This window comes from Nomia melanderi, chromosome 12, assembly GCF_051020985.1.
Source record: "Nomia melanderi isolate GNS246 chromosome 12, iyNomMela1, whole genome shotgun sequence".
NCBI classification, from domain to species: domain Eukaryota; kingdom Metazoa; phylum Arthropoda; class Insecta; order Hymenoptera; family Halictidae; genus Nomia; species Nomia melanderi.
This window is the reverse complement of record NC_135010.1, coordinates 2,109,109-2,124,510: the sequence shown is the minus strand read 5'-3', so window position 1 is coordinate 2,124,510 and position 15,402 is coordinate 2,109,109. Positions and strand designations below refer to the sequence as shown.

General features: G+C 34.2%; 1 protein-coding gene across 1 annotated transcript; it reads right to left on the bottom strand.

Annotated features, from left to right (window-relative positions):
• Nucleotides 1–451: 451 nt before the first annotated feature.
• On the bottom strand, nucleotides 452–14,740 carry Oatp58Dc (Organic anion transporting polypeptide 58Dc). The gene is made up of 8 exons (XM_031974923.2): nucleotides 14,386–14,740; nucleotides 13,184–13,814; nucleotides 11,351–11,460; nucleotides 7,205–7,644; nucleotides 5,490–6,165; nucleotides 4,070–4,454; nucleotides 2,466–2,567; nucleotides 452–1,653 (listed from the first exon to the last, which is right to left on the bottom strand). The coding sequence occupies exons 2-8, from the start codon at nucleotides 13,512–13,514 to the stop codon at nucleotides 1,532–1,534; spliced, it is 2,166 nt and encodes a 721-aa protein (XP_031830783.1). The 5' UTR covers nucleotides 13,515–13,814; nucleotides 14,386–14,740; the 3' UTR covers nucleotides 452–1,531.
• Nucleotides 14,741–15,402: the final 662 nt, after the last annotated feature.

The following is a 15,402-nucleotide window of genomic DNA, read 5'->3' as shown; positions in this document are numbered from 1 at the left end:
TATTATTTCATTTTACTACATAGTATTGTGTTAAGTGTTTTAATTCGTTTCTTCAACTGTTAACATTTTTTAATGCATTCATTTCGTGTAGCACTGCCGTTTGAAGCGTTAGCCTGGCTGAATATTTGATGCAGAAATAATAGGTTAAATGTTAACAACGCACGCGAAGATCACAGCCATTAGCGTAACGTCCCTTAACCCCCTTTAAGTCGGTGTGACTTTGAAGTCACATACCAATATACTGGCATCTTGTTGATTTATCTAATTTTACATAGCAAAGTAGCAAATAAAACCAAGTAATTAATTAACTTAACACTAAAACTACCGAGCTGTTAAATCGACTTTTTGAAATTCCTCTGTAGAAACTCAAAAAATCCATCTATTGGGACATCAATTAGGACTTCAATTTCTTTAATAATTTCTCAGAGAAACATCTGTCATCTTTTTAATAATCGTAAAATTGCAAGGTATATTCGTTTTAATATAATTATTAAAACTATTGAATACATTGTTGATTCGTATTTACAGGTTGACATTTGTTAATTGTATACTACACACATTCTTTATAGTCACGAAAACAAACTAGTCCTATAAAGGGTTAGATGAAGCAATTACCCCCGAAATAACACATCGACATTTTCAATTAATTTCAGTACTGCATTATATTTTCATGTACATACGATAAGAGTCCATTACACTGTCAATTTTCAACACAATTCAAATCGTCATCCATTAAACGGAAAGTTCAATCAACATCACACTTCGCCACTACAGTTTTATTTCTAATGTTCTTTGGCAGGTAATATACACAATTTGCATCGTAACGTCAATCACAATTGTTGTTCACTTTTCGTCCATTTATTATGCATCCGAGCGGAACGTCACAGCATCGATAATTTACAGGAGCAAGATATGGTGCATCGCGTCGTCGAACGTGAAATCAAAACGCATCCTTTCACCAGTAAGGTATATAAATTCTGTCTTTCGCCTCTTATGTACAATTACGGTGGACCGTTCGATTCGAGTTTCCCAAATCACTGCAAATTCTCGTTTGATACATATTTATACATACCCCTTGTATTCGGTGAAACGGTCCCTGCCTTCCCGCGAAGATATCATCGACAATGACGATCAGACGGGAAGAATAAAAATACGAAATCCGTTTTTTAATTCGCATCGGGAGCTGTGTCTCGTGAACTAACCAACGGTGAGTTCTATCCGAGGTACTACGAGTTCTTAAATATCTAAGAAGATGCTTAAGGTACTTGTAAAGTCTTTATTCCTCTGCTTTCTCTCCTCTCTCTCTCTCTTTCTCCCTCTCTCTCTCTCCCTCTCTCTCTCTCTCTCTTTCTCTCTCTCTCTCTCTCTCTCTCTCTCGCTCTCTCTCTCTCTTTTTCTTTCTCTCTTGCGCGCGCTCGTTCTTTTCCTCTCTGTTGCTTTTTTCCTATTCACCAACGATTTCGTTGCTCGAGCCTTTACGCCACATCATGAAAACGAAGCGATCTGACTGGATCGTTTTAATGGCTCGCTTTCAAAGTGTCTCGCCGGGTTCTTCGGCTATGTCTTTCAGCTCGATCTCCTCGTCGAAGATCTTTACATCTTTCACGAAATACCAGACACCCACATCAAACAACGTGCCGATCGTTACGAAGCCTGTGAAAAGAAAAGCGTAAAATTAATGAAGCTCCTGCGTGAAATATTATCGTCTTTTATAACGGACGACCTAAATTGACGATGTGATGCGTTTGAGCGGAATATGGATAATTGAATCAATCGCATTTTGTGCGATGACGTTTATTTAAGAAAGATAAAAGTGGGGCTGGAGTAGGGAATTGTGTTCATCTATTAAATTTAAATTTAAAGTAAATTTAAGATTATGAATAAAATAAAAATGTTAAATAACTTTGAAATAAGATCATAAATAAAATAAAAATTTTAAATGACTTTAAAATAATATTGTAAATGAAATTTTAGTTTTAAATCATTTCAACACTTTCTCAAAATGAGCGAATGAAGCTATTTGTCACAATAGATCTTAAAAGTACCAATTTTTCAAAAAATGGCAATTACCTACATTGACAAATGATAGTTTTTTTTTAAATCGTGAGCTTTTAATTTAATAAAGACTATGACAAATTCCAAAAAATTTTCAAAACAAATGAAAGATAATTGTACGAAAACTAATTATATCAAGAATACGTTTAATATTTCAACTATATCGGTACATTAATCCTCGGAATTCATGATAAATATTTTAGAAAAACTATTTCGAGAATAAGGCGTTTAAAATTTCGAACACGTTTCAAACTTTAAAAAGGAAGCAACGTTTGTTGACTGTCATGAAACTTTAGTAGAAAATAATTCGTTTATTAATGTTGTAGGTAATGTGATGTATCTAAATAATTTTGGTAGTAGATTTATCATACAGAAATAAGAACAGAAGTTCAAATAGAAAATATACTTACCTGCTGCTGTAAAGTTTAGTAGATATCTCAAAGTGACACCGTTGTAAAGCCAACAATTCCCTGTGCCTGAACACGTTTTTCCCCACACAAGACAGGTTTTATCTAGAAGGAAATATATTTCCATGAATTATACGAGTGAATTAAATGCGAAAGAAGAAATTCAAAATATATTATTTCTGAATTGTTGGAAATACATATAACTGAAAAACGAATTAATGAATCTTACAGATATTTTGAATCTGCGTAAAAATATCAAATACTGTACGATTAGTACAATATGTTAAGCAATGCAATTACTGTTGCAAACATAAAAAGTACAAGAAAAGTATTCGGATGAAGTTTTTTGAAATTATTTAGTACTTTCTTAGAAATTTAATGTTCTATGTGAGTCTGCCTTTATTTTTAATTTTTCAAAACACTTTGTTTGCAATTAATTGTTTAAATTTAATCAAAGATTATGCTATAAATCTTCCAAGGTTTTTTATAACAATTACACAAATCAACACATAAATGATATGGAAATATTATTATTAATATAAATGAAGTAATTTCAGCCGAAAACTATTATACAATTTATGAGCTTTAAATATACAATTGATAGAATCAATAAAACGAAATTTATAATCTGTTAAAAGATTGACAATTATACGTTTTGCTTTTTTAAAGAGAAAACTCTTTTAACTTTTACGTGCAGTATAAATTGTATTGAAATTATTATTACTTGAAGAGTAAAATCTTATTATATTTATTTAATTTTATTCTTATGAACTATCTCTATTCAGGTATTTTAATTTGATAATCACTTAATTATTTAATTATTCGATAATTAATAATTACGTATCTGAATTTAATAAGTCTGCAGACTCCTCATTCCAAATATATTTAACCAATTTTAAATTTCTTTGATGTCAGAGACAAATTCTTATAATATCATTGCATAGATTACTTGCAGGTCAAAAATTGAAATATAAGATTATAAAGTAAATAGGGAACACCACTCAAAAAGACAACACACGGAAGAAGTACTATAAGAATGTATATACTATATAACAGTATTAATTATTAAGTATGGACGTAAATTTAACCTCTAAGTATGGAAGTCTGAAAATTAGCGATTAATGTTAAGTATTCTCGTTTGTAGCAATTAATAAACAAGTTTATTGTATTTATTCGTTTTTACTTATTTAACATGAAAACTATCAGACGCCTCAAAATGACCCATTCCTGATTTCTTCTTCTTGCAATTATTAAAAATATAAAAGATGTTTCGTTGAAAAGTTATTAAAGAAACTAATTTAGCAATGCGCAACCTGAATTGAAAATCAATTAGAGTCTCGATAGATGCACTTTTGGAGTTTCTATAGAGGATTTTCAAAAAGTCAATTGAACTGCTCGGTAGTTTAGTGTTAAATATCTCTACATAGCAATAGTATCGACTATGTAACAAAAATATCATTGATTTCAAAATTCACGATGTTTTATATAGAGGTCTGTGAGACTGCACGCTCCTATTTAGTGCTAATGTAAACATAAATTTCTCATGATTCTCATTTTTGAATTCTCATGAAAGAGATTTCTCGTGATTTCCAAGAAAAATTCCTTACCCAAAATAAATCCAAACAGAATAGGAGACGGTATGAATGCGAACAAGCTCATAATAGTCAATCCAAAGCCCATGGCCACCGTTTTATCTTTTTCATCGACGCATCTGACGGATACCAAAAAGTTGGAAGCTCTTCCTGTAGCACCGCTGAACTTAAGGAGACAAACCACAGCCAGAAAGACGTAAAACTTGTGCATACAATCCACCGGGCAAGCACCTGGAATCGCGGTGCCTAAACTTGGAGACACGTCGGGCTCTGTGGTCTCAAATGGAATTTCAGTTGTATACGCGAATGTGTTGTTTCTGTATAAATGTGTCAAAGAAGGTGGGAACTTCGGCTTGATGCAACTGCAGCCGGTGTATATCTTGCTGCCATTTCCCTGTACCTGAAAGAAAACGATCAAAACGATTCATTGGAATTCGATTGGTCTGTTTTATTGGTAATTATTACTTTCTACAACCTAATACATTTCCAAAGATATAAACTTTTTAAACAAAATTAATATGGTAACAAGATCTAACCATTAGATAAAAAATAAATATTGGGCTGATACAAAAGTTTTGACGTTTTTATCCTGTTCGCTGGATAAACCAACACTAAGTAAAAGCGAAGAAAGAAGTGTCCTTTATACGCGTTGTAATGGTTGATATCGGATGATATTTATTTCAAAAAAATTTTGTTGTTAACGAATTTTGTATCAACTCAGAATTTCTACTCTAAAAATGTTCAGTTTGAATTCAATTTTTTAAAAGAAAATATTTCAGGAACTAATTTTCCCCTACTTTATGAACCAACTTAGAATGAATGACTCACATCTAAATCAACGACTAACCATTTTCAATTTGGAACGTTAAAACAAAAAATTTTAGGTAAATTAACAAGAATATGTTAATCATATCCTTTATCTGTTCAATATTTCTCACGCAACAAACGAAATAAATTTTAGCTAAAAAATTAGAATATTGATAAAATTCTAAATATACCCAGTGGTTAATTTTTACGTATGTATCTTCCTTTGACACTATAACTACCACTAAAATTAATCTATCTATTTATCTCTCTATTAATATATCTTTTAAATAACTATGAATAACTTTAGGATTTCCAAAGTGGGTCAGTTTAGTTCACCTGATAATTCTCGTATTAACACGTTCCGTGCCACGGAAATTTCGGTTATATTTTGCTTATGGACTGTATTGATTTTTTAAATAAAATATTAAGTTATATTCAAGTTTTTGGTCATTTTTATATATTTTGATATTATTCCTTTATGTTTTCACTGCTTTGTAACACATACCACCATCCGTGACCATGTGTCCCTTAAAAATAATTTCTTAGAGAAATTGGTGTGTACCATATGTAGTACATGTGGCGCTGAACGTGTTAAACACTACGTAAAGGTATAAAAAAAATATCGAACCCTCAAATGACGACAACCGGCGTGGCAAGCAGAAATGAAGGTTTGGCCGTCTTCTGAGCAGACTGGATTATAAGTAACATAGTCGCAGTGGCATTCCTCATTGCACGGGAGCAGAGTCTTCAATGCGCCATCGGATTGAACGGCAATTTGGTTGTCATTGGCGGAGCATCCGAGGAAAGCGTACGAGATCATTCCCATAACAGAAATAGCTCCCACCATCACATTCCAGGCAGCCAAATACCTAGCTTTCGGTTTGTACTTCGAAATGATCAAACCGGAGAGAAGAATTCCAAAGGCACTGAAGACCAGGCCGACAGTTCCGGTGATCAACGAAGAAACGGACGCCGACTGTTTGTACTGAGTTTCAATGTATTTTGGCATGAAGATCCAATAAGGCATGTAACCCATGAAGTAGAACACAGTTGCCAAGTTGTTGCACATTAACGTCGTATTCGTCAGCAGACGCTTAAACGTCCTGATCATGTCGGATAATGAGGCAGGCAATTCCGGTTCTTGATCTGCCTTCATGTTAGTCGCAGACTTGTTCCGTTCAGAGGCCAAGACTTTTCGGGCTGCTGCTCTGGGTAGAGTTTTTGGGAAAAGGGCGATTACGCTTGCAAAGATGAACAAGAGAATCGCTAGGATGATCCAACCGAGCCACCAGGCACCTAGCCACCTATTGTCGTTCAAAAGAATTCGTATAATTAATTGTACGTACATATTAGGTATTATACATGGAATAACTAACCCTTACATTCTCAAGATATCTTTTAAGATGAAACTACTGGAATTTATAGTGATACAAACATGCATTCACTGACTAAAAATTCACAGCATTCGAATTATACTGAGACAAAGAATATCCTGGGGAACGTCATATTAGACGATAATTAATTTTTTAGAATTTTACCCGGTTTAATTAAAAAAATTACGAAAAATGTAATGTCGTAAGTACAAAGTATCCTTTTTGGTAGTGCGAAAGTTAATTGCATGTATGCTTCTATAGTGTTCTGTAATTGGTGATAAGTTAAGAGATTGTTTTTAACGGTAACACAGATAAAAATTTCTTTATGGATAAGTTTATGGCAAGTTTTAGGACAAATGCATCTTAATATTTTTATACTCAAAATACACCAATCTATCGAAATCGAGCATAAAGAATTGGACATTCCATTTAAAAAACATAGGTGACCGTTATATCTTCTCTACGTCTCCACTTGCAAAAATACATTTATCCCATATTCTATAGTTTCTTCAACCTATAACTTTTGTAAGTAACATTTTGTCGTATTGGTTGAAATAACCAAGATATTTAAATGGACAGAGTCTGTGAGACACACTGTACTTGATCGATCTTCAGATGGCAAGTTAATCCCTTCCCCTACGCTTTGTTTCTCAACTATGATCGATACAACTACCTCGTCATTAATAATTTATTATGAACACAAGTTTTAGTGCTTATTCTATGTTTACGTTTACTCCAAAGGTTAACGATTGATAATAGAAAAGTTATATTTAATTTATATTTAAAAAAAATTAATAACATTTGGATTTCTCAAACTTAATTGAAAATTTTCATCACGCGTCTGACACGATATCGTAGATCGGGCAAACAGATATTCCATCCAAGAAACGTTTCTGCATGGAGTATTCAGCACTCAGGAGTATTAATTCAGGAGTATTAATCAATTTGTCGTTGATATCAGTGATAATACCTTGGATCCTGTGTGGTAATCGTAGGCGTCAACGTCGGACTGATGTAAAACTTGAGGGCAAAGGAAGCCAAACCGTAACCGATCGCAGGTCCCAGCATCCTCAAGAAATAGGAGAAACTGATCAACGCTGGCGTCTTCGATTTTTGTATATTGTCGTCCATGTAAGACACTCCCAGAGTGTAATAGAGCGACCCTCCGACCCCGGACACCAGTTGCGCTATAAACAACAGGACTTGCGGCGCGAAATTCCCGTCCGCGTACTCGCACTCGTTCTCGCGGTTCTCCTTCCCCAGACATAGGAACTTCCGGTGTTTGTCAGGTACATGACTCGCATTTACGGTCTGTGGTTTGGCTCCATATTCCTTGGTGAGCAAAAGTGCATCCTCCCCCGGACCATACAAGAAATGCGGCAGCATTGTGAGACAGCAAAAGAGGACAACCTTAGACAAAGACAAACAAAGCAATTATTGACCCATCGATCGATAAGGACGGATTTGCTGCTGTCGTCGCTTCACGAGATTATGGACTCGAATGACTGGGACGATTATAATGGTCAATGATTCTTGGGGAATGCGTGATACGGTTGATGTAGAATAAATGAGGAAAGGGGAATTTGTTTCTTTTTAATTATCTTGTGAATATTACCACTGTTACTTTTAATTACTTTCAAATGAATTTTAGGCTTTCTATGTATTAATCGTGTGAAATATTGTTTATTTTAATCTTTTCAGTTGAAGATAGCTTTTCCGAGAGCAAGATAGAAATATCTGAAAAATAAGCAAAATTTTAATAAAAGGCATTTTTATGGGCATTTAGAGAAGGAAATTTTGTTTAGAAAACTGGTAAAGATATGCAATAAGTTTATAGTTTGCAAATAAGGATAAAGTTCTGATAAAATTCTGGTATGAGAATATAATTATTTAAAAAGTCGAGATTTCAAATAGGCTTGGTTAAGAAAATTTATTTTGAAAATATGAATGATATCAAGCGTAATATAAATAAGAATTATATTGGAAACTTTAAAAAGAATATAAAAAGCTGAACATTCTAAGACGCAAACTATTTTTTGTACAATATTGATTGTCCATTGATTAAAACAATAAAGCTTACCATACATTCAATATGGATAACTTAATTGCTGTCAAACTCGAGTGATAGTTATATTACCAGATTTTAAGTTCCAAAATAAAAATTGTTGTCAAGTCTTTCAAGGAAGACGAAAATTAAAATGAAAATGTTTAACATTTCTAATATTTGTTTGTCCCCGAATTCAATCATAAAACCCATTCAGAAATAAAGTTAGAACTCTGTCAAAGTCGCTGCAAATGATTGAACAGGACACGAAAAAGATTCGACATTGAATTTTCATTTAAAATCATATATATATAAAAATATAATACACAATAGTGTCATAAGAAAATGTTACAAGTAAATGACGTTAGCGACTTATGATACAACTTAATATACTACTACTCAATAATATTTGATCAGTAAACATTTAATAGATTGACTATCTAAAGTGTGAAGGGAAAATTTCTGACACATTTCTTATTAGGAAGATACACCCCGATTTTTATTTATTCGTTGTGAAAACCAGAAATAAATTATGTAACACATTTAAAATGCATAAATTTAACCCATTCGCGTCAAGAAACTTGAATTCTCGGTGTTAAGATAATAGATTATATATTATATTATACGTTAATTAAAAAAATAATTATCGCAGTTTTGATACACATATGTTGAAATATTTTTATATTATTAATTCGTATAAATTATAGGAAAGTTTTATAGAAAAGTTTTAGCAAAAATTGCCCAATGCGAATGTATTAATCGAGGAGTTTATACATATCTCGATCACAAAGAATTGTTTATAAATGTTATCTATGAAACATGATCCGTAACTTAAACCTGATTTCACAAAAATTTTATATCAGTATAGGTATTGTATTATACAATTTTTTATAATCAGTAGTTTACATTAGTCTGCGAACCTTGCATCGAAGATAATGAAAGTACATACATATCTTCATATTTATATTCTGATATTTACATTACCGTCGCCAAACGAGATCTTGGAAAATGCCGTATGTTTCTTTAGATTTCTACATTCGAGATTATTAGAGACGCTTGTCTGCAAGTCGTGTTTACTGGCACGTTATCTGGATGTCTGCTTGACAATAATTCACCGAGCATTCAACTGTCGTATGTGATAAATCTCGGGTAATTAATTTCACGAAAATCAGTGATGAGCGACGACAGTCAATGTCACTGTACCCGACATTTCCTGGGTAACTTTGTTCCCATAATTAATTTGCAAAGATTGAGTTTTGTGATCTAAGGAACAATTATGTCTGACAAGATATATGTGTAGTACACAAATTTTTCAGTACTACAATAAATCTTGGATTGCTGATCTATGTTTGCGTAAAGTAATTAAGAGGCGCATCATAAAAACACTATAAACCAAACAAAGAATATGCAGACAGTAAAAAAGGATGCGCATTCATCTTAAAATGAGTATATAGTTTAAGCTTGGCATGCAATACGAATTTTTTTAAATCGATTATCGAACCATATTTTTGAAATTAAGATTGCTCCATATAATGTTCTAAACAATTTCCTTGATATTAACACAGTACCTAGTAGTAACGCGTAATATATATATTTAATGATTCCAAACATGCATTGCGAAACGCGAATATATTATATTATACGCGAATATATTATATTTAAGTAATACACATACATTCATGTTGCTTTATAATACACAAAAATTCCCTAATAAAAATTGTTTACAAATATGGAAGTTTTTCTTTTGAAGGACGTAGTGGTCCCAAACTGTTGATCGATAGTTATGTTATACTGGAATCAATAAAACATATTGGTTTGAAGAAATGGATACGGATATTTGAAGACGTTGAAGTAACTCGAATTTTTGTTACAAATGAGGATTTTCTGGTACGACTATGAATATAATGTAAATTTTGAAAAAATGAGCTGATTATTTAATATAACATGGTTATTGGTGTAATATAACAATTCTGAATATTTATTTAGAGATTGAATCTTATTCAAATTTATCAATAAGTATTTACTTCATTTTAGTAATTAATTTAATTCGTGTATTTAAATATCTGATTACATTTTTAATAACACAGTTCCTAAGTATAAAATATTCATGAGTTAATGTAATAAATTATTTTGTAATTAATTAATTTAACATAATATACGCTCCGTTCCGATTACAGATTTATATACAGGAGTCATTTATCTTCTGTATGAAGATTCATTGACAACTAATTTATTGTAATGATATTTAGACAAAAACACTTCTTCATGTATTTCATGTAATGGTAATATTGATTGTACCGACTGCTTGAATTTTTACTTTCAAACCTTTTAACCTTACTTTTGTCAAGAGAATTGTAGGTGTCGAGATAAACCACGAACAAGTAACAAAGAAAACAGAAATTTCTCAGAGGAAATATAATACATTTGAAGATGAAGAAGGTGAAACATGTAAGTGCTGACTAACTTTAATTACTTTAACAAAATTATTTTGTAATTAATTTATTTACCTTTGGACCGCCAGTATGTATACAATATAAACATAATTTTGTACAAAAATCAGGTCCAGAAGGATTAGAAATAAAAGAAGTATAAAAAATCCGTATTACTTATAGGATGACCCAATACAAACCATACCGCACACGTTGCAATACGTTGCAAATTGCAACGGTTCGAATGTATACATAGACAGATCCGTAAACAGATTGTTTTTGACGTAATTACTGAAAATGTGTGACGCGAGTTGTTCCACGCACACCATCAGCGTCTTTTCACTGTTCAATGAATGAAGCGCTTAGCTAAACACACGGTGGCGAGAGTACGATGGTAAGAGGCGTGAATGAGCGTAGGAGCTACGATTTCAATGCTTCCTAATTTAATTAAGAACCGACCAACCGGTGTGTTATGACGTCTCCTAGTTCATTCTTCGGGGCGTGTGCCGACAGCTGATACTTTTCTCTGCATTGTTCAATATTCACGGAAGGCAGAGCAAAATGAAACGGCAGAGGGTGTCGAAAAATCGTGTCACGAGTGATTCAGTTTCCGAACAAAGGAAATTAATTGGCATTAACTTACCGTGTAGATTCCGAACGCGATCCATCGAGGCCTGTGACCTCTTCCTGCGTAGTAGGACAGGACCACTGACACGAATAGTTGCGAAATATCATTACCTACTGTGATAAGACCTAAAAAAAAAATGAAAATTTTTTAATAAAAAACATTGTTAATTGTTAAATTCGTAAAGTGTCTGTATTTCTGTGTTTATACTAAACATTCTTTATAACAACACGTGAAAATAATTATTCAATATGTTTTTGGTATTCCAATTAATCTAAAAATTGATAATTTTTTATCACTCTCCATTCTTGAAAAATATAATTTTGCAAAAAAATGGTCAATTTGAAAAATTGTTTATGCTTTTACTGAAACGTTAATTGTACGAATATTTTTTTTATCAGAAATGATCCCACAATTACTCTCAAACTGAATGATACATTTTTAGAATACTATAAATATTTAAACAGTGTGAACAATTTTTATAATAAATGAAACACTTACAATATAGATGTTCTTTTTGATTGAAGAAATAAAACGGTTACAAGGAAAATCAGAAAGCAATAAATGACAATTAGTTTGCTTCACTATTGCATTTATCCTTTAAAAATTACTCAGAAGATGTTGATATGCAATATATTTTTGTGCTACTAGTAATTCTAGTAATCGAATTTACAAAATATTTTATTTCACTTGAAAATATTAATATTTAGATTTCATTTAGTCTCCAAAGAAATATTAGACTGATAGATAAACATTATTTCTGAAATCCATTCTACAAGCGTTAATTTACTAAAACACAACGTTGAATATAAATATTTTTGTAACGAATAATTTGTACCAAGTAAACATAACAAAAAAGGAAATTCATAAATGGCATGCATGGATTATTTCCTCGATCGAAAATTGAATAGAGAACATAGCTTCCATTAATAATTAATGATAAGGATCTATCATGTTGCGTAATATAGTTGGATTTTATCTCAAAATTATGACAATCGAAAACAATCCAAAGAAATTAACACATGACAGTTATCTCGCTCACTTAAAAATTTGTTTAAACGTATTTAAGTATACACAATATGATAAAAATATTTAATAAAACAATTATGTCTAAGGAACGTTTGAACACCTACAACGAATTTTCCAAGTCGAAAACTTATTTTCCCCCTTGAAACTAAAATTTCCCAAGAATAACAGATAAAGAAGAAAAAAGATTCCATAACCACATTCAACACTCGAAAATTGACGAGAACCATGCAACGGCTATCAGAATTCTTAACTCATTAAGCGTAGAATTTAATTTCAAAAATCTCTTGTGCGCGCAATAAAATCAAATAATGAAGTGTATACTCGTCAAACGCAGGCTAAACGCATTTATAATATATTCTAACGATAAACTAAAGAAACGAAGAAGAATTACATGTTACAACGTGTATTTTCGTTAAACGTAGTTAACTGATTAAATGTTAAAGTTCGTTAAACACTATCTAACTTACCATTTCGTTAGCATGAAATACTTTCAATACAGCTGATTCTACTTCCAGACATTATACATTCGCATATAGTAAATGTCCCACTATCGACATGTGCTTATTTGTGTGGCAATTAATAAATTATCCCATTGATCTATATATCTTACATGAACGTGACACATATTTATGTTCCCACCGATTTCTCACATAAATTTAATACATATAATAACTTACGATTTCTTAATAAATCAAAAAATATATCACTCAGACTCGACTCAAACGTTCAAAATAAATCCAATAACCCCAAAAAGCCCCACGAACAATTTCAGCCATCGATCAAAGAATACAGACCCCAATCATGAAATTTTGACGCTCTCACCTGTGGTCTTCGAAGGTATTTTAAATCTCTTCTCAATAGTGGTGATGGTGCCGTTGAAATACGCGTAACTGGCCGAAAATATACATCCGAGCACACCGTAGAGGAATACGTAAGCCTTTTTGTTCGCGAACCGCTGCAAGGTCGGGCCGCGCATGCACCAAATCCCGCATGAAGTGTCATCGGTGATGGGCAGGTCCTTGAAGACGTCCTCGAGTCCCCTAGAGCTCGGCGTGGTGGGCGTAGTCGGGGTGGTCGGCGGCGTGCTAGGCACCCTCAACAACTTCAGGCTCTCCGGCCCGTTCTTCTCGTGGTTGCTCATGTTATTCTTCATTTTCGGCGGACGGCACGCTGACCGCACGACAGACCAACGCCGTTCCGCAGCCTCGAGATCTGGCTGACCTCAATTGCTGGTCGCACGTTTCTGATGTACCTTTGCTGTTCCCGCGGCCCTTAGCATCGCTTTTCCTCGTTCCAACCACCCTATTCGCCGCTCTTGGTTCCGCTCTCACGACTTCCGCTCGGCGGTCCACGATCACGTGTTCTCCATGTTTCCGTGCCGCGTGGTTAAAGCCGATCCTGCGTCCAACCGATTCTTTCTCTCTCGATTACCGCGCCAACGCTGTCCTCTTACCTGTGAATTCGGAGCAACGTTTGAAAACGACTCTTCGCCGAGATGACACTTGCGTGGATTACAGATCGACAACAACTTAGCCTCTTGGCTGGATACATTTCGAATCGTACGTTGCGATGACGTTTTATCGAATGCTCTGAAGTCTGATAACTGGACAAGTGACTCGTGTAGAAGCGTACACGGTGGCTTTTAAATTATTCAATGAGAGAAAGTGTTAGTTTTGTTATTGATTGGTACAATATGAGGAAATTATGTCTCTTAGCAACTATCGGGGATTTATTCGCGAACGTGTGATATTCTTTGAATATGTATAATCGTACGTAAACATTGCGATAATTCTAACAATCTGAAATTATTTATTAAGATGAATTGTATAAATCTCCTTTACCAGCTCAAACGTAAACTTCAACAATGTTCAGTATAAAACTCACTATCCTCAAACTAAACTCCTAACCATTTTCAAAGCAAGAACAAAAATCTCCAAAAATAAAGTAGACTCGTTAAACCCAAATAACTTGAACGAAAAAATTTCTAGGAACGGTTAGAAAATAAAAACATAACTCACACTTACCCTGATCGCAGGTGGAAGTGTCGCGCAGTAGGACGATGGGACCAAGCGATTCCGAGATCTTGATAGGACTGCTGGCGAACGGAAGCCCGCGATCAGCGGAGACGCGAAGCGATTTCGCGGGGCGGCACGGTCTCGCGGGGAAAGCGGACCTCGTGTCCGAAAACGTACGATATTCTTGCCGAACTGGTGTCGGTTCCGAAGTGCGACAGATACGAAACCGTGTTCGAATCCTCCCGAGGATCCCCACTATCGACCCTGAGGAATCGATCGGCTGACAGAGGATCGCGACGCGGAGAACCGTGGTGCATCTACGGTACCTCGGCCCGCGTTGCTGTTATCAAGCGGGCACATTTTCTGCCTCTCTTACAGCCGCTCTATGTCTCATTCCCCTTCTATTCCCGCGCCACGCGGCTGTCCTGCTCTCGACGCTGTCCGTTCCGTTTCCTCCCCCTCCTTTCCTCTCGTTCTCTTTCGCTCGCTATTCCTATTTCACTCTATTTCTCGAATGCCGCTCTCGAGCCTGCTTATCCTCATCCGACTGTGTCATTTTCAGATCTATGTTTGATAATAGATTGTTACGGGGATTTATCAATACCGCCGTCTGATTCAAGTAAGGATGTCAGACCGATTAGACGCAGACTGAAAAATTACGTGAATAGAGCGGGTGAACGGAGGACTTCGATCTGTTGGGGACTCACTCGGTGTTACGATGATTTGGGAATACTTAGCCCTTAATTTACATGGTACTCGAATTGCACGATTTCGGTTTAACACTTAAACTACTGGACTGGTCAGATTGACCCACCTCAGAATGTTTATTTTGAAAGTATTTAGGTTATGAAGGCGTGTTTGCGAAAGATTTTTAATTAAGTTTGTGTACATGTCCGGATACAAGACTGGGAGACCATTCGAATCTCAAAAAAGGTACTGTTCTAATTTTTATACAAAATTGGAAATAAGTCACTCTAATTTCTCGGTAGTTTTAGTGTTAACACAGTTGAAGAGTGGAAGAACTTC